The sequence below is a fragment of the Brachyistius frenatus genome, unplaced genomic scaffold, assembly GCF_029030835.1.
Source record: "Brachyistius frenatus isolate BFR_SWC_R1_liver_20210118 unplaced genomic scaffold, ASM2903083v1 Contig_130, whole genome shotgun sequence".
Lineage (NCBI taxonomy): Eukaryota > Metazoa > Chordata > Actinopteri > Embiotocidae > Brachyistius > Brachyistius frenatus.
In genome coordinates, this window is record NW_027210729.1 from 827734 (window position 1) to 853522 (window position 25789).

The window sequence follows — 25789 nt, forward strand, 5'->3', positions numbered from 1 at the left end:
GCATTTGTGTGAATGTTAATCTACAGCTTAAACTTCCTCTTGTTGGTTTGTTGTCAACAAGCTCACTTGACGTCACTTCTCTTCTCTAGTATGGGCATCGAATAAATGAGCTCTGATTGCCAAATAATGTCCCCACATTGTTTTCTGTAGAGCTCTGACTCTTCTTTATTAGGGCCCGAGCATCGGTGCGAAAGCCCTATTGTTTTTCGTAAAAATGTTCTTATTCTTAGTCGTTCTTTCGTAAAGTGATTTGCCTTTTTGGATTTATCATATTCAAAAACTCATGAAAGTGGAGACACACATGTCTCCCGGCGAAAAATTCCGTATTCTAGTGGAGTTGCGAATGGGCGTGGCCAAATGGCTCGAGAGCGCCCCCTAAAGAGACACATTTACCTAAATTCACGAAATCCGGTGGACACGTCTATCACACCTAGACGCACAAAAAAGTTACATTGCACCGTTACGTCAACTCGACAGGAAGTCCACCATTTTGAATTTAGTCACCATTTTGGGCGATTCTGACACGTTGTACTTTGTCGAACTTGTCCTAGGGATTTGGTCCCACCGACTTGAATTTAGGTTCTATGGATAGATAACATGTTTGGGATTAAAAGTTATCAAAATAATTCGTTTTCGTCGATGCGTGTGCCCGTGAGAGGCGGCCATTTTGAGCGTCTCGCCATGAAACTACGAGTTGCTTTAAATCTTATGTACATGGACCGACCTTCTCCAAACATCACAGGTATGATAACAGCCCCGCCCTGAAGACCCCTGTAATATTCGCTCATAGTCATAGCGCCCCCTGTTGGCCACTGGAAATGACACTTTTCATACTTTCACATTCTACGTCGAGCTGGTTGATCACATGAACGTAAAGTCGGGTCACAATAACCTAAACATGTAGTTGATGATATATTGAGACATTCGTTCGACTTTGTCAATGGGCGTCGCCGTGACGATGCGGCAAAGTTGGATGTCTCGTCGTGACACAGGAAGTTGATGTTTAAGGTCAAAGGATGCTTGAAACCTCACGAAACGTGTCACATACAACCGGCGTGGTGAGACGATACATCTGATGTGTTTTGCGAGTGGGCGTGGCCAAACGGCTCGCCAGCGTCCCCTGCTGGAGACAGGAAACGAGACAAAAATAGCAACTTTAAGCGGGGATACGCGGTCCCTCACGCGCTGCACGTCGGGGAGACGGCTTCAGGGAGGCGGCGTGTGGGAGTGCTAGGGCCCGTACATCACTGCTTGCAGTTTTAATTTGAGTTGCTACTCTTTCAATGTTTTTAGGTCAGAAAAAAACACAGCAAAAATACATAAATATGTCACTCATTTTAACAGTACACTTTTTATGTTGTGTATTTTAATTTTCGCAACTACTCTCCTAAATTTCAAAGAACAATGTTGTGCATTTTAGCAGCTAAAAATCATAATCAGCTTTGCGCATTAAAAAGTAAAAGATCGACCAATGTAATTACTACTTTTACTCCATGAATCACTTGCATTTTTCACAGCATTTCAGGAAATATTTACTTTTGTGCAAATGAGACTGGTACCACTCTCGTCCCTGCACAGTAAATATAAAGCGACGGGCAGCAGCCAGTTAGCTTATCTTAGCATAAAGACTGAGGGAAACAGCATTGCATTGACACTCTGTTTTCCTAACATTGTGATGTTCAGAAATCCTGATCCATATCAATATAAACATAGTCCCCTTTTATTCTCACAGATTAAGGTGCCCCAACCACATAGACACACTCCTCTGATGGTGGCGGTGACACAAACAGGCTGAGTAAGCCGATTTACTTTGCTGTGAGTAATCGGACGGCAGCCAGTCACTCTCTGTTGAACAAGTCCAGACATGATTAACTGCTCTCCCAGAAACTTAGACTGAAACATACAATATCTATTGTCATCGAGCCACCAGACCGCATTATGTTCGGGCAAATCCATGTCTGTCTTACTAACTATTTGGGACAATGAGTGTACATGTGCACTCACCTATATGCATGTTCATCCTGTATTTATATCATATCCTTAAATGTAACCTAACTGTACACATATTGGTACCTGTATGTGTGTGGGTGTGCATGCGTGCGCCTACACACGCGTAAAAGTGGGACAATGAGGGTTGTGTTGACTTGCATCACGCACTCACTCGCTTCACATGCCACCATGTGTGTTGTGTGGATGTCACAACACCCCCAACCTCCACCCCTCACCTCAACGCCACTGTGAGAACACCTCACCCCCTTGATTCCCAGACGTGGACACACCCAACGTACCGATTCACATCCAATCAAATCACCTATTTCCCATATGCAAACGACACTCTGTATTTCCCTCCTAAAAACATGGCAAACTGTCACTTTTAGAAACTTTTCAAGTAAATAAAAAACACAAGAAGATTTATGAGCCAGGTTTCTGTTTATCTTTCTGTCTTTTGTTTTAGCTCAGCTCCAGATCAAGATGCAGCTTGATAACCAGCATGAAACCAAACTTAGTGTTACTATTATTTACTTTTTATTCACTGTATGTTTAATGTAACCTAAATCAATTCAATATAATACAGTTTCAGGACTTTGTTTCCATGTTACCACACTAAATTAATCTGCAATATGAATCTCTCCTATGATCACTCTACAACTTGCAAACAGGGTAAACACTCCCACCTTTATTGTGCTGCAAATGAATTCTGTCCTCTAAGTCAGTCACAAAGTACATGATTTGTAAAATAAACTTGTCGCAAAAAAAAGAACACTACTCTTTATTGTGGAGCGATAATATGGTCCTTTACTGGTGATTTGCAGGAAAGTGGGTTGATAAGACTGTGTAACACTTTTTGTGAGTAAACTATCACTCAGACTTTCATCAGATTACTGTCTGGGTTTCATCATTGAATACACAGTACAGTCTGGCCAACAACAGCGTTACATTAAACTGTATCAACAAATAATAAGCAAAAAAAGAAGAACGTACAATATAATATATATTTTTTTAAGTACAACAAAGTATTCAAAGAAAACAATGTCTGCTATAATATGCACACAAAAATACAAACTAAATTTAAGAGGGATTCGAATTAAGAAATTTAATATTTGTTTTCTAGCTTTTAAATTCTAGTTGTTACAGAAAGTGTCCAAGATTAAACAAATTTAGTTTTGAACACGAAATTCTTAATTTTAATAATTTCTGGTATTGTGCTGCTTATTTCGGTATTGATTCTTCTGCATGAATGCATTTGTTTGTTTGTAAGTCTACTGCAGGTCCGCGCTTTATAGTATTGCTGCTGTAATGGCTGTTCACAGCCAATTACTTTGATAATATAAAGTTAAATAATGTTACTGTGACTTAAGTGAAAGCACATTAAAACAGAATTTCAGACTGGTTTTCTTTTGATTTCACTGCTTTTGTGTTAGTGTCCTTTGGTGTCCTGATCTGATTAAGTCCTCTGTGTCTTTGGTTAGTCTGGAACATAATGAGCCTCCAGATGAGGCCTGTTTGAAGTGCTAATCATCTCATTGTTTGCCTCATCTCAACAGCTTCTTAGATCATGTGTGCGCATTGACGCTCACTGTAAAGTCATGATGTCTGTCTTGATGATGACAGATTGGGACACACATGAAAACTCAACTGCATCTGATAATGAGTTGAAAGGCTCATGAGTTGTCCCAACCTTTGGAAAGTGACCCAATGCAAAATCAGCATCCACCACTGTCAGCACTGTTTGAAAGTGTTAGGGGCTGTTTGCACATTGGACTCCATGTGTATTACTCTGCTGCATGAATGACAAGTGCAGATTTGTGGAAGTGAACCTCTACTGTTGACTGTGGGACAGAAATAATCGTTGTTGCCTCCAGGCACAGCCGTAATCAGGAACTGGGACAATTCTCACTGGCTTTGCTTGACATCAAAACTGACAGTTTATGTTTTGACAAAAATAATGGGAGCTTTTTCTAAATCTCAAGGTCAGGTTGTTTTTTTGTTATTCAAATTAACTCTATGCAAATTACATGAGAATTAGGGAAACAGTAAATAGTACAGTGATTTAAACATTTTATAATGTATTTTTCCAGCTGTTTTGGATCAAATATCCAGCTGTTTTATCATTTCAGCCTTTAACCTTAATTTTCAACAGTGCCACTCAGTCATAATGTCATACACAGATTCCCAGAAACACACAATCAGCCATTAAAGGGTGGAATACGACAAAAAGAAAAACAATAAAAAAATCACAACAGTTTTTTGTGTGTGTGAAAGAGATGCTGTAAATGATGCCAAGTCTTCCCCAAAGCACAACTGTTCAAACTGCCAATTTGGATGGCCGAGGAGCTGCAGTCGTGAGCCAATAGGCTTTGTCCTCGGCCCGGCAGACCTGTTGGTGCACCTGCTGATTCCCAGGCCTTCTTGCCAGTCTTTGACTACAGTGAAACCCGGCAAGAGTGATACTGGCCTGGAGCCAGAGGAAGAGCTGGTTGACTACTCCTGACACAATCGCTAAAAGCAGGGGATCCTGGGAGGAGGACCAGCCCTCAGTGAGCACATGAGAAAAATAGGTGACTAACCATGAGAAGAGAGAAAGAGGAGGAGTAGCAGAAGGAGAAGGAACACTTTAATAAACTCCTGGGAACCCAAAACCTGTCCAACACGGCCTTCACGATTGCTCAATGACTGTTCTGTGACGGATGTCTGTGTTTGCATCATCTGTGACTGTATATAATATAATCCACTCAAGACTTTTGTATCGCATCGTTCATGTATGACATTCTTTGTATTAAAGTGAAGGACTTTACAAAACATCTATGTTCCACCTCTTAATGAACAATTGGAAAATAATTCCACTCGATAAAAGCATTAAAAATAAGACGTGACATTCGAGTGTGTTTCTCAAAAGAGTCTCACGGCCTGTATTGACCCAGGGCTGCGACCTTTCAACATGTTAATAGCCATAGTACTCCTGACCTTCACCTGCCCTCACACATCAGAACTTCCCCTAAAATGTTTTGCAAACCCCAGACACAGATAGAGTAAATACAACAGGATCAAGCTTTTTTTTTAAAAGAGATTGCATTTCAAAGTGTTCTGATTTGAGGATGGTTTTTTTTTTTTTTATGTTGAGAAGGTACTTTTAGATAATTACTTATTTTGTACACGATTTATCTCAATGAGGACAACAATGCAGTCTATGACGTCATCGCTGAAATCTGGGAAGACGGCAACAGTGCTGCAGCAAAGTTTGTTAGGGCAAGAAACACAAGCAGTCAGAAGATCCAACAGGTTGTAAACAAGCTAATAGTTAAGTCAAATTATCTAAAAAACTTGATTTGGGGGTAAAATGGAATATCAACACACCAAACATATCAGGATATCAGTAACAATCCTAAAATCTAACCGGATTTATTCTAAACATACACCTGGTAGAAACAACTTCATTATTCCTTTTTAGAATAATGCCCCAAACAATAAAAGTTTGTGATCATGTTTTAAACTGGCCTTTTTTTTTACCACTTGGGTGCAGCGCGTCTAGCTGTAAACACAAATTTGATAATCTTATAAAGTTTGTAAAGCTAACTTGTTCCATGTGTTGAATTTAAGGCCATCTCCTTTTAGCCCTGTTTTGGTCTCCACAAGCTCCTGAGAAAAATATTTTGATACTGCCCCTAAATGCTCTGCTTTTTTTTTTGCCAGCCAGTAGCTAACTTCATCTGTCTAATGCTGGGCAAGTAACATATGTAGCTTGTAGCTAATAGATGCCTGGTGCCTCTCAAAAAACAACACTGAAAAGTGAAAATAAATCAAAGTTTCTGGCGGTAAAATCAAAATAATGACATGAAAGACACTAAAATGCTCTGTGGAACGAGAGGGAATGGCACAGATAGATGGTAATGCTTTGTGGATTCAATATTACAAGCAAGCCATTTCACATTGTGCATTGTTATTTGATTTAATCTTAAAAATATTTATAAGAGCAGCTTTAAATCCTCATATACTTTTTAAATAACTTACCTCTCGGAATGGCAACCTAACAACTGTTCGTACTGGTCATGGCTGCCACCAACTGGCCTCAGAGAGTCAAATCAAAGTTCAGCGTGGGTCCACTTGTGTCATGGTTTCAGATGACAAAACACCAGCTCCCCTCTGTGACCTCTCCATACGAGGTCAGGAGGTCGAGACGTAGGATGTCCCTCTTTGACCCACTGATAACTGAAGTTCAAACAGAACCCTGAGTCATTACCGTGTGATGGACGGCTCCTTGACTAATGCCAAACAGATTTCTGATATATTGGTGGTGAGTGTATGTCTTTCATCCTCTCGTTCATCACAGACTCGTCCACCCTGCTCTAAATAATTGCCCTGCAGAGCTGTCAGGTCTGCAACTGTTTTACAACCCCTCTCTGCTCTTTCTTTCACTGTCGTGTTCATTTTAGTTTGCAGTACAACAACCGTCTGTACATTTTTCTCCTGCTCAGGTTAAAAACGAGCATAATAAACCTGCTGTTTTCATAGTCACACCTTTCAGACAGAAATCAATGATGTTTTTAAGTTTCCGTTGCATTGAGCTACACTTCACTGTTGAGATGAAGCAACCCACTCCTACTGTTTATACTCAATCAGTGAATTTGACTCAATTTCTCCCCTGTGAATGCCACTCTCCCATGTCTGAAGCCCTTTTTCAAAAAGGCGCAATCAGACACAGCAATCAGTCACAGCATGGCACTGCCAAAACCCATCCAGTCATGTGGATTGCATTAGAACTGGTCAATGCAGCCCACTGCTGGAGGCCACATGTTATTTATCACATGTTTGGACGGAGGGGTGGTTCAGGAAAAGTACCCAGACTGGTGATGACGAACAGTCAGACAAACCGCTGATGCTCACTGCTTATTAGTGTCTGTTTTTAAAAAGTATTTTGTTAATGCAAATTGATTGTTGCTATCAGACGTGATAACTGGTTGTGATTGGCACAGTCATAACATTGCGGGCAAGCTGTTCTAAAAATATACATAACACTGACGTTATATGTTGCACTTCATTTATTCATCACATCACTCAGCCATGTAAAAAAAGACACATAGGTTAGAGCAGAAGATGGTTGGTCTGATATACATAACAGCGATGTAAAAATGTAACAACGCATAGTTTGTGGAGTACATTATTGATTTTAAATGTAACTTATATTTCATAAACATACACATGACAAAAGTCCTGTTTTAATAAACAGAATACATTCACATTAGGTTGACTTCCACAAGAAGCATAGACTTATATACACTTTTATACACACCAGATGGAGTGCAAAGTGTGACTCTCTTACACACACTTGTCACACACACAAGGCTTTTTTTTTTTTTTAAAGTGTATTACCTTACACTTACATTCCCACAGAGGCTATTTATCATCCTCTAAGTCCGTACACACTGAGTAGATAAGGAGTGTATTAAGCGTATAAACAAAGCTGGGCGAATAAAAAAATCCAGGCTGATGGTGGTGCAGGGAAATATCTGCAGGCTGGAAGTAAAGACTCCCACAGTGTTTGTTTTTACAGATGCAGATTGGTGAGGGACGGGAACAAAACAAAAAAAGCCAAAGGTTGCTGCTTTCCTGCAACCTTTCTCTTCAGCAAGAGGATTTTCAAACCAGTTCCTGTGCCAAGTAAAAGATTAAAGCAGTGGAAATATATTTGTTTCTGATTTGTCACAAACAAATCCTCCTGCAGTGCTTCTTTCTCCACAGATGTGACACCAGGTGATACAAGTATAAAGTCAGGATTCATGAGATCCGTCAGGTGACTTATTTTGAAGACCAAAAAACCACCGGCCAAACCAGCCAGGGGAGCTTTTACACACAGGTAAGAAAACAGCACCTCACGCTGCAGCCTGCACGTGCAGCTACGGCATATAAATAGGCCGGTGCAACAAAACAGCAAGAACACGACAGAGAGGAAGCTAACGCCCATCTGCTCAAACACACTGCTGACACTTTCGCTTTCCCCCTCCCTTACATTAAAGACAGCAGTTGATAGAAAAGCACACCATGCAAATTCACAGTTTTTACATAATGGCCTCTGTTACTGTGATCTGTCTACCTCCTTTAACGTGTCAGTTCACTGCCCTTGATGCATACATATAAAAGCATTCAGATATTTTTTTTAATATAATGTAAACAACACTTTTGTCCTGCATCAGTCTGCTAGAGCGTGAAACCAGACCCTGGCTCAGAATTACCCAGAATCCTCTCTGCAGTCAATGCTGATGTTGATTCTCGGGTGCTCGCTGTACTCATGTCTTTGTTTCCATTATTCAGCCTCCCAGACAAAATGAGCCACATATTAAATAAAGAAGGATGCTAAACTGCCTCAGATGGGACATGTGATGAAAGAAAATAAATCAAATGTTTGGTCCACAACCCACAGGGTCAATAATGACAGTTCAGATGAAGCAGAAGAACTTCTTCCAGCTACACCTGGAGAAAGCTTTGGTGCGCCTGTCGGAAAACCTCCTCTTCTTGGTCTTGCGGGCTTTGTTCTTAATGGCAGCAAAGATGGCGGCATCGAAAGCCTCCTTCAAGTTCTTCTGGGTGAGTGACGAGCACTCGATGTAGTCTGCGGCCCTGATCTTCGCCGCCATGCTACGGGCCCGAGAGTTCAGGACCGGCTTGACACGAGATCGGTCCAGGTTGATGAGAACGTTCACATCCAGTAACAGGTCCGACTGAGTCCCCACAAGAACGATGGGTGAGGAGGGGTTGTAGGCCCGGATCTCTGGAACCCACTTCTTGGTGATGTTGTGAAAGGAGGTGGGGTTGACCATGCTGAAGCACAGGAGGAAGACGTCCGTGTGTGCGTAGGAGAGAGCCCTGAAATCATCAAACTCTTCCTGCATGGAACATGACGACAGGGTTGAAGGTTAGAGTCAATCAAACTGTACAGATCTGATCAAGGAACAAGTGAAGGAGACTGACTCGTTAAAGTGTCAAAGAAAGATCATCTATTAATATGCAGGGTGAAAACCTGTTACTGAGTCACATACTGGATTAAGAAAGGAGGTGACAGTTTATACTTCATCGTTTATAGCTTATTACATTAAAAACAGTTGTTCCCAAAAGGGATTTGATGTTATTAATTTTGTGTGACATTCAAATTATTACTTGACACAGTCAGTTCAACATCAGAGAACAGATAAGAATTTAGGACTCCACATTAAAAACTAAAAAATATCCTGGCTTGTAAGGCTAGGCAAGTCTATATAGCACCAGTCAGACATTTGTAATTTCCAAATAAGATAATAATAATAAGAAATTAAGCAGAAATTAAAACTGTATTTAAAAAAAACAATTAAAACACGGCAGATATCAAAAAGAGAAACTTGTTGTCCTACCTGTCCAGCAGTGTCCACAAGCTGAACTTTGACTGGAGATCCCTCTACTTGGACCTGACCTGTTGGAAACATGAATCAGTCAGCTTCACTTTATTTTTTATTTGCGTCAGACATAATACAAAGAAAGAAAACATTTCAAACATTAAAATAAAACGAATTCAAAACTATACCGGTACAATTAGGCCATTTCCACTATCAACATTAACAGTCACTACATATTCGGGCATAAGCAGTTGTAGAAATGACCTTGGAAAATTGTTATTGATAAAATGTAGGCTAAGTTGAAATTCTCACCGGAGAAGACGTCAAAGCCCGTCTGTCTGTACTCGGTCGGGTATCCGTTGGAGGTGTAGCTGACGATCATGCTGGTCTTCCCGACGGCTCCGTCTCCGACCAGCATGCAGCTGATGACGCCGGGATCCAGCTCATCCTCCCGGGTCAGCCCGCAGGCAGACGGGACTCGGGACTCGTGGTAGAAGTAATCCATGTGAGGTGGCATGTCGAGCTCAGCATCCAACCTCTGGCTGCAAACTCTCCTCCTTTTTTTTTTTTAATGTCTGCGAGATACCCTACTGGATGTCAGCTGAGCAGTCAGTCTTCTTGTATACTCCCGGCTGACTGTGCTGTTCTGACTGAGGGAGACGTGTGTGGGACGGTTTGAGGACAACTTTCTGCTGTGACAGGTTGAGATTTGCATAGACAGCCCCACCTCCATAAGACAGAAGGAAAGCAGCTCCCTCTTACAGATAGATAGATAGATAGATAGATAGATAGATAGATAGATAGATAGATAGATAGATAGATAGATAGATAGATAGATAGATAGATAGATAGATAGATAGATAGATAGATAGATAGATAGATAGATAGATAGATAGATAGATAGATAGATAGATAGATAGATAGATAGATAACTTTACAAATAAATATAGCCTGACTATCCCACTTTGAATTGAGTGTTTGTGTATCATTATCCTTTATCCTTAATTTTCCTGTACGATCCAACAATTGATCCCTTTCTCGTTTTTTGGACCAATTTCAGGAGTGTGTTTGAGTTGATTCTATTGCCTTATGGTTTTTAAATTCATAGTTTAATAAAAAATATATTTAATATCCTCATATAATAAATAACCTATTTATAACACGGTTTTCTTTTAAGTCACTCTTAAAAACGCAGTATTTTAGACGTGCCCTTTGTTGACTGCATTTTTATTGATTGACTCTGTTTTATTTTTGTTGTATTTTATCATTATATTTTATACTGTTGCATATTGTGTTTTAAATGTATGTAAAGCACTTTGTAACTTGTTTTTCAAAAGCGCTATAGAAATAAAGTTATTATTATTATTATTTGGGAAATTGAAAAGCTACAATACACATTGCCTTTACAACCATCGATAACAAAAACATACTATAGTGTACGTAAACACTAATAAGTGAAAAAAAAATGTATTGGGACCGTGGCAAAAGAGTTATTTATAATAGTTTCTATTCCGCAACATCTCAACATCTCATAACAAACCACGTCACTGTAATTTGGTCGAACTGCGCCCCCTAGTTGCTGAAGAAAGAACTAACCCGAAGAGAGTGATCACATGATTCCGTGTGTCACCTGATTGTCAGGGTCCACCCTGTGTTGTGTCCACGGGTGTTAAGATAGCTGCTGCGATAGCACGAATGAATCGGAATTTAACGCGTTCCCGTGTTTATGCTGCAGCGTAAAAACGTACGTTGTACATTTTTTTTTTTTTAAAGTTTCAATTCAGACGCATGCGCACAAAGGAAGTAGGTCAGTGCGACTTTTAACTGCTGGAAGTTGTGCTAGCTCGCTGGCTGCTAGCGTCTTCGCCATGTCGTTTTAGGAGAAGCTTCTCGCCAGGTCTATTTATCCGGATTGTCCGAATTATCTCGCAGGTGTTAAAATAAGCGTGAGGTTACGGCGCATTAAATCATGGCTTCAATTCTTGATGAGTACGAGGACTCTCAAAACATCCGGCAGAGTGCGCAGCAGCACGGCCGCCTGACAAACGCCAACATCGGGATAACGCATTCAGGTAGGTCGCCCCTCTTGGCTGCACACGAAGAGCGATGTCGTATAGTACACGTGAAAGCCTCATTCCGCTGAGACTTGTTTCCTCACGTTATAGGCTTTGTGAACGTGAGACTTGAGGAAGAGAAACCGATATTCAACAAGCAGAGGATCGATTTCACGCCACCCGAGAAGATCAACCATCTGGCGGTCTGCAACAACCAGCTCTGCATGAGTCTGGGGAAGGACACGCTGCTGAGGCAAATATCACTCTCATGATTAGTTTAAATTCTCTCTGATTAGTACTCATCTATTCTTAACCATCTGTTGTAAATGCAGCAGACAGAAGATGCTGATGCTACTCGTGTTTTTACTCGACACAGGATTGACTTGGCCAAGCCGGATCAACCCAACCAGACTGAATTAGGAAGGAAAGATGACAGTAAAGTGCACAGACTGTTCTTGGACCCTACAGGTGAATGGTCATTCTGGGTTGTTTGTTTTTCGTTGAAGAACTTCCGTTCATCATCTACACGTGTTTTATTCTGTACAGCAGGGCTGTTCAAGCTGGATAAGGCCTTTTTTTAAAATTGTATTTTCTATTTCCGGTGAGAAGATGCTTGCCTGGATACTTTTTCACTGTTTTTGCCTTTAACAACGATGGATATGGACCTGTGATAAGCACCTTATGTCTGCTTGGAATTGTTTTGATAGTATTACAAACAGGCCCGTACTGTTTTACTACTATCGTCATATCCGGTCTGAAATTGATACCATAAAAGGGATGCACATGATTAGTTTATTCCATGTACTTATTGATTAACATTATGAGGTATTCATAGTCATTAATTGGCAAAATATTCTATGCGATCCTCAAGTCCACAGTGATCCTCCTATCCGGCCCTCTTGGTATTGAGTTCGAATTGCCCTGCTGTACAAGGGTCAAAGAGAAGCCTTTCCCAGCAGACTTTGGGTAAAGGTGTGGAACATCCTGGACAGATCGCCAGTCCATTACAGAGAGACGGACAACATTCACACACACACACACGCACACACACACACTACGGACAAATAAGAGCCTTTGAAAACGTCCACAGACCATAATTAGACAACTAATTACCAATATGCTTGTGAAGCTTACTGTGAGTCTGCCTTTTATTATAGTATTATATTATTACTTATCCTCAATTGATTTTGAATTGTCCTTGCATTTACACCTTTTCTCTCCTATCCATTGCACTGTATACATTTAGTGGATGTTTTGAGGTAATTGTGCATCATTCTACGAGAGGTGGGAATATTGCCATCACAAAACTGATCTTTAAGCCAGTATTTTAGCATGATTTAATAATCAAATGACAAAAAAGGTTTCAAAACCTGCAGCAACACAAGTGCTCAAATCTTTAAATTTGAACATCCAATGCTTCGACATAATTCGGAATATTACTGCGGCAGTGTCTTGGTTGTGATGTATTAACAAAAGCTATATTCTCCTTCATATCTGCCGACTACAGGCTCCCATCTGCTGATCAGCCTGAGCACCAGTGAGTGTCTGTACCTCAACAGAAACACCCAGAAGGTGCGCAGTCTGTCCCGCTGGAGGGGCCACCTCATCGAGAGCGTGGGCTGGAACAAGCTGCTGGGTAATGAGACCAGCACGGGACCCGTCCTGGTCGGCACCAGTCAGGGCATCATCTTCGAAGCAGAGATCTCTGCAACTGAGGGCAGCTTGTTCAACACCAATCCAGATCAATACTTCAGACAGGTGAGAAAATGTCTATTTGGTAGTTGTAGCAGCACAGTCGTTTTTTTTTGTATGTTTAAAAAATATAAGTTTATCAATATTTAAGTGCAATAAGAATGTACATTTTCTGCACTACTTAGAATCAAAAACATCAGACGCTACTTATCCTTCTTCTTAGCATGTAACTAAATGATGACATATTAATGTCCTGAGGTAGGTTCACTTCCTGGAGGAGGATGGCAGGCCTGCACCTGTATGCTGCCTGGAGATTGAGCGGGGCCTTGAGAACAAGTACTTCATCATCGCCACCACTCGAAAACGCCTGTTCCAGTTTGTTGGTAAGGTAGCCGAGGGCTCGGAGCAGCAAGGCTTCAGTACTATCTTCAACCAGAACCAGGACCTGCTGCCCAGTTTCCAGGAGTTCCCCGCCAACATGGGATACAGCGAGATCACCTTCTACACCTCGAAGCTTCGGACCTCCCCCAAGGCCTTCGCCTGGATGATGGGTAACGGGGTTCTTTATGGTCAGCTGGACTACGTCAGGCCTGATTCCCTGCTGAGTGATGTGCAGGTAAATGTCTGTTTGTGAGTGTACGAATATTCAGTGTATTTGTCAGGCCTCTACACTGACCTTTTAACCAAAGAGTACTCGTTTTCCTAAAAAAAAAAAGGAGCGCAGTGACACAGAGTCTATTAACAAACAATTTTGTCCACGTGTGTGCATTTTTTTCAGTGAAAGACAATAGAAGTGGAAGACTGCAGTATCTATTTGTCATAAGGCACACATCTGTGCAATAGCACATGCCACCACAATCACCCATCGGTCCGTTTCTACTAGACGCAAAGGCCACGGTTTTATATTACAAGATTAGGTGAAAACCTAAGATACGGTGGTACCCTGTATGAAACACTAGAGGGCTTTTAATTTGAAATGAAAGCTTTTATTTTGAAACAACACATGAAGTCACAGCATTAAGCCGACCAATTGTTTAAGTTTGATCACTCAGTTAGTGTCAGAGCCAGCCCTGCTGATGCAGCCCAGCTAATAAGCTTTTAATTGGTAAATCAGCGGGAGGCTTTTATTGTGGAGCAGCTACAGGAAGTGCTACGTGTTTGCATGCGAGTAAAAATAGGTCGTTTTAAACAACCAGATATTTTGAGTTAATCTGTAGGTGGTTAATGCATCTGCAGCTACCGGTGAGTGTCTGTAGGCTTGAGGTAATGTTACCACTTCACATTCTGCTCATGTTTATTCATTATTTAAGTTTCACATACTTTCTCCATCTCTCCTCTGTCACCATCACACAGGTATGGGAATACACTCCCGACATTGACCTCAGCATCATCAAGCCCATCTCCATTGTGCTGACACAGTTCCACTTCCTGCTACTGCTTCATGACCGAGTCAAGGCCATCTGCACTCTGAATGGACAGGTGGTTTATGAGGATGTGTTCCCAGATAAGTTTGGTACCCTTAAGAAAATGATCAAAGACCCAGTCGGTGGGTTGGTGTGGATCTACACTGAGCGGGCAGTTTTCCGATACCACATCCAGCGCGAGGCCAGGGACGTCTGGCAGATGTACATGAGCATGAATAAATTTGATCTGGCCAAGGAGTACTGCCGTGACCGGCCTGAGTGCACAGACATGGTGCTGGCCAAGGAGGCCGAGCACTGCTTCCAGAATAAGCGATACCTGGAGAGTGCCAAGTGCTACGCGCTCACACAGAACTATTTTGAAGAGATAGCGCTCAAGTTCATCGAAGCCAAACAAGAGGAGGCCTTGAAGGAGTTCTTGCTGAAGAAACTATATAATCTGAAACCGAGTGAGAGAACACAGATCACCCTTCTAGTCACCTGGCTCGCAGAACTCTACTTGAACCGTCTCGGCCAGCTGGAGAGCGACGGCAACAGCATCATCTTCCAGGAAACCCGCGACGAGTTCCGCCGGTTCATCAGCAGCTCCAAGCACAAGGAGTGTCTGTTCAACAACCGCACCACCATCTACGACCTGCTGGCCAGCCACGGCAACGTGGACGACATGGTTTACTTCTCGGTTGTCATGCAGGACTACGAGAGGGTGATATCCCACTACTGCCAGCACGACAACTACAGCGCCGCTTTGGACGTGCTCTCCAAGCACTGCGACGAAAAGCTGTTTTACAAGTTCTCCCCCGTCCTCATGCAGCACATTCCCAAAAACGTGGTTGATGCCTGGATTCAGATGGGCAAAAGGCTGGACCCAAAGAAGCTCATCCCGGCTCTGATGAACTACAGCCAGATGGGCAGCACCCAGCAGATTAGCGAAACAATCCGCTACATGGAGTTCTGTGTCTATGAGCTGACCGTGACAGAGGAGGCCATCCATAACTACCTGCTGTCGCTTTACGCCAAGTACAAGCCAGACTCTCTGCTGTGGTATCTGGAGCAGGCAGGTACGCACGCCTCAGAGATCCACTACGACCTCAAGTACGCCCTCCGGCTGTGTGCAGAGCACGGCTACCTCCGGGCCTGCGTCCTGGTTTACAGGATTATGGAACTGTACGAGGAGGCAGTGGATCTCGCTTTACAAGTAAGTGAAGTGTGCTGCATGTAAATAAATGCTCGGAAGGGGTGGTCATAAATTTATTATCAAACTCACAGAAGTATTTTCTTCAATTTTTGTCACGTGCCACTAATGCTCATTGTCTTTCATTATCCACAGGTCGATGTGGACTTAGCCAAGTCATGCGCTGACCTGCCCGAGGATGACGAGGAGATGAGGAAAAAGCTGTGGCTGAAGATCGCCAGGCATGTGGTGCAGGAGGAGAAAGATGTGAAGAAAGCCATGAACTGTCTGTCCAGCTGCGACCTGCTCAAGATCGAAGACATTCTGCCTTTCTTTCCCGACTTTGTCACCATTGACCACTTTAAGGTCTGTAACAAGAATGATTTGCTTTCTAGTTTTTTATTCTGTGAATTGACTGAACAGATAAAAGTAGGTCATATTGAGAACAAACAAACCTAAAATATAGTATCGTGCTTCAATGAACTTCATCCTCCGTCCATTATGGTTTCTCAGGAGGCCATCTGCAGTTCTCTGGAGGAGTACAACCAGCACATTGAGGAGCTGAAGCAGGAAATGGAGGAGGCCACGGAGAGTGCTAAACGTATCAGGGAAGACATCCAGGAGATGAGGAACAAGTATGGTGTAGTGGACTCCCAAGAAAAGTGTGCAGCTTGTGACTTCCCGCTGCTCAACAGGCCTTTCTACCTGTTCCTGTGTGGACACATGTTCCACTCTGACTGCCTGTTTCAGGTAACTCACCGGGAGTGATGTCTTGCAGTGATAATACAAATTCAAAGTAGTAGTTTGAAATGTCTGATAATAATATGCACCACTGCAGACGTGGGATGCTTTGTTTTCCGTTAATTCACGAAGTAACCATAAATTCTGGTAACTAAACTTTACTGTGGCAATAATTCCCATGTCGCTTTTTTTCCCCACCTTCTAGGAAGTGAGCCCTCACCTATCAACCTACAAGCAGAGTCGTTTGGAGGAGCTGCAGAAAAAGCTGGCTGCAACCACGCAATCCTCCAAATCCCGCCACCGTCCCGCACTAAAAGATGAAGGAGACACGTCGAGCCTTGGAAAGGGCAATGCTGGTACAAGCCGCGAGCAAATCAAATCAGACATCGATGACACCATTGCATCTGAGTGCGTGTACTGTGGCGAACTGATGATCAAATCCATCGACAAGCCTTTCATCGACCCGCAGAAATTTGAGGACGAGAGATCCAGCTGGCTATGAATAAATACTTTTATTTTCTCGGGGTGAAAAAGAGACGAGAGTGGGCCATCCAAAGAAAAGACCCATTCGGTGGATTCAACCTGATCACCTGTTGGTAGTGCCTACTGCTGAAAACTTTTATCAGCTTCACTTCTCTGCAGAATACAGTATTTGAAGCTGATTTAATGACCTTTGCACTTTGTATAGGAGCATTTGGTGATCAATGGAAATGAGCTGACATTGTGGGCAATATTGCTGTAATGTAAAATATTGTCAAGGCTGCCCACTGCATATATGTGCCTGAATCTCTAATTAAAACAATAGAAAGGCTAGAAGTGCACTATACCCATTTCATCTTTTAATTGCATTATGTTCTGCACTTGTTTGGTACATCGACAACATAACATGCACTTAAACTATATCTGTGTGTCCTTGGCTCAGTTCAGTCTCCCTTCTTTACAGGTCTGGGCTCATCTAACAGTTAAACCGAGGAAGCTAAGCAAACTGTTATTTCATCTGTTTGTAAGTTTAACTGTGGCACATTAAAGCTTGTCAGTTTTGATGGACTGGATGTTCTGTTTGTTTTGAAGTGTAATAAATATTTAACAAATCATTTTACGTGTAACAAAAATCAATACACTTGATCAAAGTTTCTCAGGAGGCAGATCCACGGATGGACTCGTAAGAGAATCGTATGTAACTGGTAGTTTTGGTCCAAGCTACAGTTAAGCAGGCTTTTCGGAGTCTAGGCCACTGTGACCGCAGCTGTTTTTGTTTTGATCCCTACCAAATACATGAGTCAGCTCTATGCTGACAATTTAGTGTGCAACAAATAGTCACTATAGGTGACAATACATATCAATATATTTATACATTAAAAAAATAAGTATGGAATTATTACATGTTTTTGGAATTAGTTGTCAACATCTGAAATAATGCAGCAATTTGATAACATTTCTGTGTGTGTATCCAGCTGCCTCACTTTACCTAAAACGGAGTTCCCTTCTGATGACGTAAGACGTTGCTCGGTAATCTTCGCAGTGAGCAGACGCTACCAATCGAGGACAGAAATTCATCGATATGTTTGTATTATTTGTAATTATACAGCCCCAAACTGCATATATGCTGGCGGCGTACCTTCTGTTATTAATAAAATGTACAGTTGGGAGTTTTTGGTGCCGGTCACATCCTCGGAAACATCGACGGGCTAGCGTCACTCTATCTGTGCTTGATTAAAACGCCTGCTCCTTGCTGTACCCTCGCCATGGCGTCGTGTCTCTGCTCTCTCAGTAACAGAAAGTGGCCGCCTCTCCGCCGTTGCTGCCGACTCAAAGCTCACAGACTCGCCTGGCGCCTCAAACCGCCATTTTGGAGTCCGAGAACCGAGAGTCGGCAGCAGCGACGAGAGAGACCGAAAGGGGGGACACGGGGGGCCGAGGTGAGAGACTCCCATCGGTGGTTGTTATGGGCGAAGGAGCAATGGGGGGGGGAAGATGGCCGGGAGGGAGAAAGAATTAAAAAAAAGATGGGGATCACGCGTTCACCGGGCGGCCGAGTCTCTCTCCGCTCGTGTCCGCGGCGAGGATACGAGAGGCGCGGGCGGGCGGGCGGGAGGGCCTCGGACGTCGCTGCTTCGCGGCGGCAAGCGCGCTTTAAAGAACTGCCATTAAAAACCGATACGATATCTTAATACATAGTTACGGGAGGCGGCGGCCTTAAAGAGACAGAGCCGGTCTGAACGCTTCATATTAGAGGAGCGACGGAGGACGTCGGTGTCGGGAGTCCGTGAGCTAACTGAGCTAATGGCTGTTAGCCCGCAAAGCTACCAGTATGCAGTGTGCCATTCAAGGTTAGCTGGCAAACCCCCCCCCCCCCTCCACCTCCCCTACCTTACCCCCCCTCCCACCCCGAGCTAACACAAGCTTGCGAATCATAACATGAGGACGAGACGAAGCAAAAAAAGCAAAAAAAAAAGGGAAATACAAACTATTTTTTAATTTTTTTTTATTATTATTATTTTTTCTATTTGGTTATTGGCATCTTTTTTTGCACGTGCGAGGCAGTGAAGTTCAAGTAGATATGTAACGAGTATTTATGAGTAATTAGACGCTGAATGACGTCAGCTACTCTCCAAAACAAACCACCTGTGCATTTAGGAATAAATAACGCCTCGGACTGTTATCGTAACACTTTTGGCCAACAAGGGTTTTACAGTCGTGGTGAAATCAAACTATACATGTTTTGATCAACTAAAATGACTGTAGAATAAGATGTCATGGCGAAACATCTCTTTTAATGTGTGTTGTGATACAAACATGATAAGTTTATTTTCTTGATGGAAGTATTTACACCAAAAGCATGGAAGCAAATTGTGTGCAATTTTGAACACACAGCAGTGTTGAATAAGTTTCCTATTTCTGAATTATGTACAATTTTGTGACTGGAATTGCTGTTTCGTTACTGTAAAATCATGAGCACTTACATATGAGCCCCCCCCCCATAAAAACGTTTTATTATATTCAATTGAATATCAGTGCGTGACTGGTTTTCTTCTTCTTTATTAGGGTTGTTCATCTTTGTCTGATCTTTAATCTTGGAATCAAGAACAATGCTATCTCTTACTGAGAAGGTAGGTTCGCTGTATACACTATTTTGGATAATGGACTTTGTGCTGCATTTCCGAGCATTGGAGGAAAGTAGCTTGATATTTAAAGTAAATGGCTATTTTAATACCCAGCCAAACGTAGACGTAGGCAGTGATCGAAAGGTCTTGAACCACGCTAGAAGGCGAGTACTCTCATCTCAGAACAAGCTAGGAAATCCTGGATTAGGAAAAAGAAGACAAAACTCAGCAAATCTTTATGAAAGCTATTTGTTATTCCTTTATGTAGTATGAACCTTCACATGCTCGGTTCTTGCTTGAGGTGGAAAATCATCAGAACAGCAGAGCTTTACTTTTCCTACAGTTTCCTGTGCCGGTCAATCTGACCTTCAGACATTTACCCATCCATTTCTTTCTATTTCTGTCTTCTCCCTCTTCAGTAAAAAGTCCTGCCCTGTCGGGCAGAGGTGTCTGGGCTGCATGGCGTCAGGGCAGGGTGGCCGGCTGGAGGTTGGGGCATCAGGGACCTCTGGCCTGGCCAAACCTCTCTACCTGCAGCGCTTAGAAAGATCCCTGAAGTTGGACAGTTTTCTGCGCCAGACTGCTGCTATCTTCAACAGAGACATAACCAGGTACAGACAAAGGGGAGGTGAAGGTGGGCACACACTTGTTGATCCTATGTTCAGGTTTGTTCCTGGGCACCATCTGCAGCTAAATGAATTAAAAACTCGGCAAAACGACACCGTTACATTATACAAAATGTAGATTTTTTTTTTTTACATGACCGCCTTGTACTTTTGTCGTGTATTTTGCATTACACCCAGTTGATCCGTCTCATAGTATCTAATGCTCCATCACATACAGTAATGTCCCTGCGACATTTCCTGCTGAACACTTACCCACGGAGAACAATAGATATAGACAGGATGCAAATGGTGGGCTTACAGATGCATATTTCTCTTGTTGTAGTGATGATAGTGATGACAGTGATGGTGCACTGGGGACAGGGCTGTCCCTGGACCCCGCCACTCAACATGTGGCTCTGACAGTGAAGAGTGAGTCCTGTGAGCAAGGGGATGGGCTGGCAGACGGCAAGCTCCTCAACGGAGTACTCCTGCAAGGTAAAGGTAAGATACGAACAGAGACTTTTATTTATGTAATTCAGGTATTACTACACAAGCACACTCTCACTGGTTTCCTTTGTCTCTTCATGTAGGAGTTAATACGTATTTATATAACGCAGTGTCTTGTTTCCCTTTGAATCTTGCAGACCAAAAGGCAGATAAAACAAGCCTCTACAATTTTTCCAAGTTGAAGAAGAACAGGAAATGGCTCAAGGTACTTACATTGACAAATTCTCAGATGTATTACAGATTTAATTAATTAACAGATTAAACAAATAACCAATAAATGCAGCACTTCTTCTCATGTTTCCCCTTCCGATGCCTCTTTTTTGGACCGTCTCACCGCTCCTTATACTTCCTCTCTTACGCACTACATTGTATATCATGCACTATCAGCTTGCTTTAACCACATTCATTCCTCCTCCGTCGCCTGCAGAGTATCCTGTTGAGCGACGACACCACCGACTCGGACACGGACTCGGACGACGCAAACTTCACTTTGTCTCGGGAGGAGCTGCACGACATGCTGAGGCTGCATCGGTACAACAGGCAGCATCAGAGCAAGTTCTACTCCGACCGGGAGGTACAGACGCACACACGAACGAATGCCGTGCCTACTGATATTTCGAAATGTGGTGATATATGCGTTTATGTCACCATTGTATCCATGTGTGCAAATCTTTCCTACAGCTTCACCAGTTTCAGTACTACAGCACCGGACTCCTCTCTTCCCATGACCCCTTCTACGAGCAACAGCGTCACTTACTGGGCCCAAAGAAGAAGAAAATCAAAGATGAGAAGAAATTTAAGGGTAAGAAAGAAAAAAAAAGTCATGATGTCATTCCATCATAATTACATAATTATTTAATCATTAAGCTTTAACTTTTTAATTAACGTCACCCTTTTCTTTTAGCCAAACTGAAAAAAGTGAAGAAGAAGAAGAAACGAGGAGAGGGAGAATTTCTGGACGAAGAGCGTCCTTATGTCACCAAGATCTTTGCAAAGTTTTCCCATGATGCTCCGCTGCCAGTGGTGAAGAAAAAACATCTCACTGTTGAGCAGCTGAATGCACGGCGACGCAAAGTCTGGCTCACCATCGCCAAAAAGGAGATACCCAAGGTCAGTGTGCATGAAGGAATGAAAAAAAAAAAAAGAATGCTTATGCATTTAATCTGTATTGTTTTATTTTCAGGTTGGGGGGGGGGGGGGGTAAAGGGTTGGTTTGGTGTTCTGTTCTATTTCCTAAGGTTTCTAAGTCCTAACTGCCCTATTAAATACTTTTTTTTCCCAGTCTTTCAAGCAGAAGACCTCTGCTAAGAACCTCGTATTGACCAATGCTAAAAAGGTACGTAAAGTGTTGCCGCTGTAAAATCGTTTTGTTAAATGCTCTTGGTTTCTTCCACATTATTTTATTTCTGTTGATGGTTGACTTGTTGGCATCAACTCCTCATTTCTGTATTACGCAAGAGTATAACACATTGCCGAAGTCCTACATTTAACTCCTGTTTTCTAGCTGGCTCACCAGTGCATGCGCGAGGTACGGCGTGCAGCTATCCAAGCTCAGAAGAACTGCAAGGAGACGTTACCTCGCGCCCGACGCCTTACCAAGGAGATGATGCTCTACTGGAAGAAGTACGACAAAGTGGAGAAAGAGCACAGGAAGAGGGCGGAGAAGGAAGCCCTGGAACAACGGAAACTCGACGAAGAGATGAGAGAGGTAGGTGACGAGGAAGGAAATTCATGACACTTTTGAAATCCCGAGTGATAACAGCGTTTTTCTCCATGCGGCCTTTTCTCTCTCCTTCACAGGCCAAGCGTCAGCAGCGTAAATTGAATTTCCTCATCACCCAGACGGAGCTGTATGCTCATTTTATGAGCGGAAAAGCCAACGTGGGGGGACCAGGAGGAGATATAGCCCAGGAGGAGATTCTGAGGAAACTTGAAGACACTGCAGCCCAGAGACAGATCGACATTGGAGGAGGAGTGATGGTCAACATGAGTCAGGAGGACTATGGTATGAATTGCATTATCAAGTTTAATGTATAACTGGAGAAATTGGAAACTGAACCTCTGTATTGATGATGATCAACATTATCTCGAATCACTTTGAGAAATTTGCGAACGAATCCCTCTGAACTGTGTCAGTGTCAAATTTAATGGAAAAAGTATCAGTTATTGTTATATCTTTGGCCCATTCAGCCTCGCCTCTATCTGGAGATTTGTTTTCGTGTATTTCCTCCGTACAGTTTTAATGTGCTGTTGAGCAGTCAGGGCGCTGGGTGGTCAAGCAACAAATCACTTATCTCTATCTTTTACTGTTGTACACTAATGATGTATCCTGCAATTCATGTGACTCATTTGATTAAGTAGAGTTTAGATTTTGCTGTGTTTGGGTAATATACTCTTGTACATCACAAAGAAATGTCTGATTGTATTTGATGCTCTTGGTTTAATTTACAAGAGGATTTTTTTGTGATTGCAGATAGTGAATACTACAAATCCCAGGCCTTGAGGAATGCCAAAGAGGCCTACCAGATTCATCAAGAGAGAGTAAGTTAATGTCCTCAGAGATGCTCTTCTTCCACACACGCTGCACTGTCTATACTCTGTGTGATCTCCAAATCTCTCCGTGTAGACGCGAATGTTTGACGAAGAGGCTAAAGACAGTCGCAGTGCATCTGTCCACGCAGCTGGCAGCTTGTCGTCGGGGATCGGCTGCGGGTTTGGGGAAAGCTACAGCCTTTCAAACCCATCCATCCACGCAGGCGAAGACATTCCTCAGCCCACCATCTTCAACGGGAAACTAAAGGGTTACCAACTCAAAGGCATGAACTGGCTGGCCAACCTCTATGAACAGGTACCCATGTCTGTCCCGTGTCTTCAATTAATGCTGAGATTTTCTGTAAAACTCAGTTTGCATTATGTGCAAAATCGACATACTACTCTCGAGGTATGAATTGCGAAAATAATTTATTGTTAATGTTTTGGTGAGCGGAAAGAATTTATGGCGTAAATAATGTTTGAAAGTGATTGTTTTCCTTTGTTTCTCCTCATTTCTGCAGGGAATCAATGGAATCCTGGCAGATGAAATGGGACTGGGGAAGACGGTTCAGAGTATCGCGCTCTTGGCACACCTAGCGGAGGTGAGAGGGGACTGGGCCAAAAGGTTTCATTCACCACAAACCCTTTGTGGAACATTCACTTGTCTCTGCTATTGTTTTTGACTCATGAAAAAAAAAAAAAATCTATGAGGAAGCTTCTTTGTGCACCTGCATCCTTTAAAGAGTCCCATGTTTCTAGCTGTGCTTTTTGCAGGTGCTGGAACATTTTTTTTCATTGAATGGACCACATGACTAATTTCATTGGTGTTGAGCAGCTGATCTGCCGGTTCTTTAGTTCTTTAAGTCCCTTAACTCCAAAGGGGGGTCGGGGTGTGTGTGTGTGTGTGTGGGGGGGGATTCTGGGGAAATGTGAGCTTTTCAATAAGCTCTCGCTGACAGGAACATGCATGCAGTGTTCCTCCAGAGCTTCCTGTTTCTGTAGGCGCGGCTCACTCATGCACATACTAAGACCACCTGTTGCAGCTGCTGACCATGTTTTTGTCTTTTCTGGTCCTGCGCAGAGAGACAACATCTGGGGTCCGTTCCTGATCATCTCTCCAGCCTCCACGCTCAACAACTGGCATCAGGAGTTCACCCGCTTTGTACCCAAATTCAAGGTGAGAATCACAGCTAACACAGCTGAGTGAGCCCGCCAGCGCAAACATCTGCAAACACATTTCTAAAATAATCCCAGCATCTTCATCTCTATTGTTGCACTGATGCCTTGTTAATAACCCAGTGCTGTGCGGTTAGACTGACCCCAACACCCTGTGACATGAAAACATACCTAGAACTGTCCATCGGGGGGCAGTATGGTAGCATTGCTTATGTTAATGTTTGCCTACAAAGCTGTTTTGGTTTAGTAGCTGTTCCCAAAAAATGATGCCATAGCTGAATTTTAACAGGCTGCTAAAAAAACAAAAAAACATTTATCAAACACATCAATATGTCAGCTACGCTTGAGTGCGCACACACACACACACACACACACACACACACACACACACACACACACACACACACACACACACACACACACACACACACACACACACACACACACAAACACATACTACAATATGCAGCATTCTTTGTTGTGCTCAGCATTCAACTATGCCCATTTTCTCAGCTAGTTTGGGAATAAATCAATTCTAGTTTGTTTTGCTAATGAGGTGTGAAAAGACCCTATTACACAATTTGAAGATAAGCTTCCTGAGCACTCAAAGCAACACTGACTGAAAACAATGGAATGCCAGCTAGTGTTAAGTGATGTAATGATGTGTAAATCTTTTCACATCACTTTATACATCAACAACTGAAGCAGTGATTCATACAAGATGCTACGCCTAAACGTTTCCACGGAGGCTCTGGTTTTCTTACATTGCTCAGTGTAACTGTAACGGTCTTATAAAAGCTTAGTTTGAATATAGCTTAAGTGATCACTTTGATGTGTGTGAATTTATTGACTGTGTGGACGCACCTTCTGTCTTGTTTTTAATCTTACTGACGTGTCCTCCAGGTGTTGCCATACTGGGGAAACCCTCATGACCGCAAAGTGATTCGAAAATTTTGGAGCCAGGTAAAGACGAGGAGATTATTTATACAGAAGTTGAGAAGATCCATTTTGACGTATTGTGTGGTCTTTGCCTTCTAGTCTGTAACTGTGTGAATTTTTTTTTTGTAGAAAACCCTTTACACACAAAATGCACCATTCCATGTGGTGATCACGAGCTACCAGCTGGTGGTCCAAGATGTCAAGTACTTCCAGAGGGTCAAGTGGCAGTACATGGTTCTGGACGAGGCCCAGGCACTGAAAAGCAGCACCAGGTAAAGCGTTAACGTCGTGGATGTTGGCGTTTAATGGCTGTTGTGTTCATATGCAGTGTTCGATTCATTATATGTGATAATTATGTTGCGTAAATATTTTGTTAAAGCACCAACAGTCATCCCTACAATATTGTTCAGTATCAATATTGAGATATTTGGTCAAAGATATGATTACCTTTTGATTTGATCCATTTATTGACCGGCCCAAAGTCG

The 25789-nt window shown here is 42.6% G+C and overlaps 3 protein-coding genes across 5 annotated transcripts in view; 2 read left to right on the top strand and 1 right to left on the bottom strand.

Moving 5' to 3' along the window:
* Window positions 1-7025: 7025 nt before the first annotated feature.
* On the bottom strand, window positions 7026-10102 carry rhov (ras homolog family member V). The gene is made up of 3 exons (XM_069714445.1): window positions 9675-10102; window positions 9381-9439; window positions 7026-8879 (listed from the first exon to the last, which is right to left on the bottom strand). The coding sequence occupies exons 1-3, from the start codon at window positions 9877-9879 to the stop codon at window positions 8433-8435; spliced, it is 711 nt and encodes a 236-aa protein (XP_069570546.1). The 5' UTR covers window positions 9880-10102; the 3' UTR covers window positions 7026-8432.
* An 891-nt stretch (window positions 10103-10993) lies between these two features.
* On the top strand, window positions 10994-17535 carry vps18 (VPS18 core subunit of CORVET and HOPS complexes). Its single transcript, XM_069714381.1, has 9 exons — window positions 10994-11434; window positions 11528-11669; window positions 11793-11884; window positions 12924-13174; window positions 13371-13724; window positions 14462-15724; window positions 15857-16066; window positions 16214-16450; window positions 16647-17535. Exons 1-9 carry the CDS (start codon window positions 11332-11334, stop codon window positions 16941-16943), a joined length of 2949 nt encoding a protein of 982 aa, XP_069570482.1. The 5' UTR covers window positions 10994-11331; the 3' UTR covers window positions 16944-17535.
* Window positions 17536-18211: 676 nt separating this feature from the next.
* Window positions 18212-25789, top strand: part of ino80 (INO80 complex ATPase subunit) — a 40291-nt gene continuing 32713 nt past the window's right edge. Inside the window, exons 1-17 of one of the 3 annotated variants that reach the window (XM_069714359.1) lie at window positions 18279-18360; window positions 19487-19551; window positions 19965-20156; window positions 20494-20651; window positions 20795-20862; window positions 21085-21231; window positions 21339-21459; window positions 21562-21767; window positions 21940-21993; window positions 22162-22365; window positions 22458-22662; window positions 23131-23198; window positions 23284-23505; window positions 23711-23791; window positions 24271-24366; window positions 25269-25328; window positions 25434-25576. In XM_069714359.1, the coding sequence (XP_069570460.1) occupies window positions 20005-20156; window positions 20494-20651; window positions 20795-20862; window positions 21085-21231; window positions 21339-21459; window positions 21562-21767; window positions 21940-21993; window positions 22162-22365; window positions 22458-22662; window positions 23131-23198; window positions 23284-23505; window positions 23711-23791; window positions 24271-24366; window positions 25269-25328; window positions 25434-25576 (1985 nt within the window). In that variant the 5' untranslated portion in view covers window positions 18279-18360; window positions 19487-19551; window positions 19965-20004. Of the gene's footprint in view, window positions 18361-18451; window positions 18772-19486; window positions 19552-19964; window positions 20157-20493; window positions 20652-20794; window positions 20863-21084; window positions 21232-21338; window positions 21460-21561; window positions 21768-21939; window positions 21994-22161; window positions 22366-22457; window positions 22663-23130; window positions 23199-23283; window positions 23506-23710; window positions 23792-24270; window positions 24367-25268; window positions 25329-25433; window positions 25577-25789 lie in introns of those variants that run through there. The other 2 variants (XM_069714360.1, XM_069714361.1) reach the window with 2 other exon arrangements.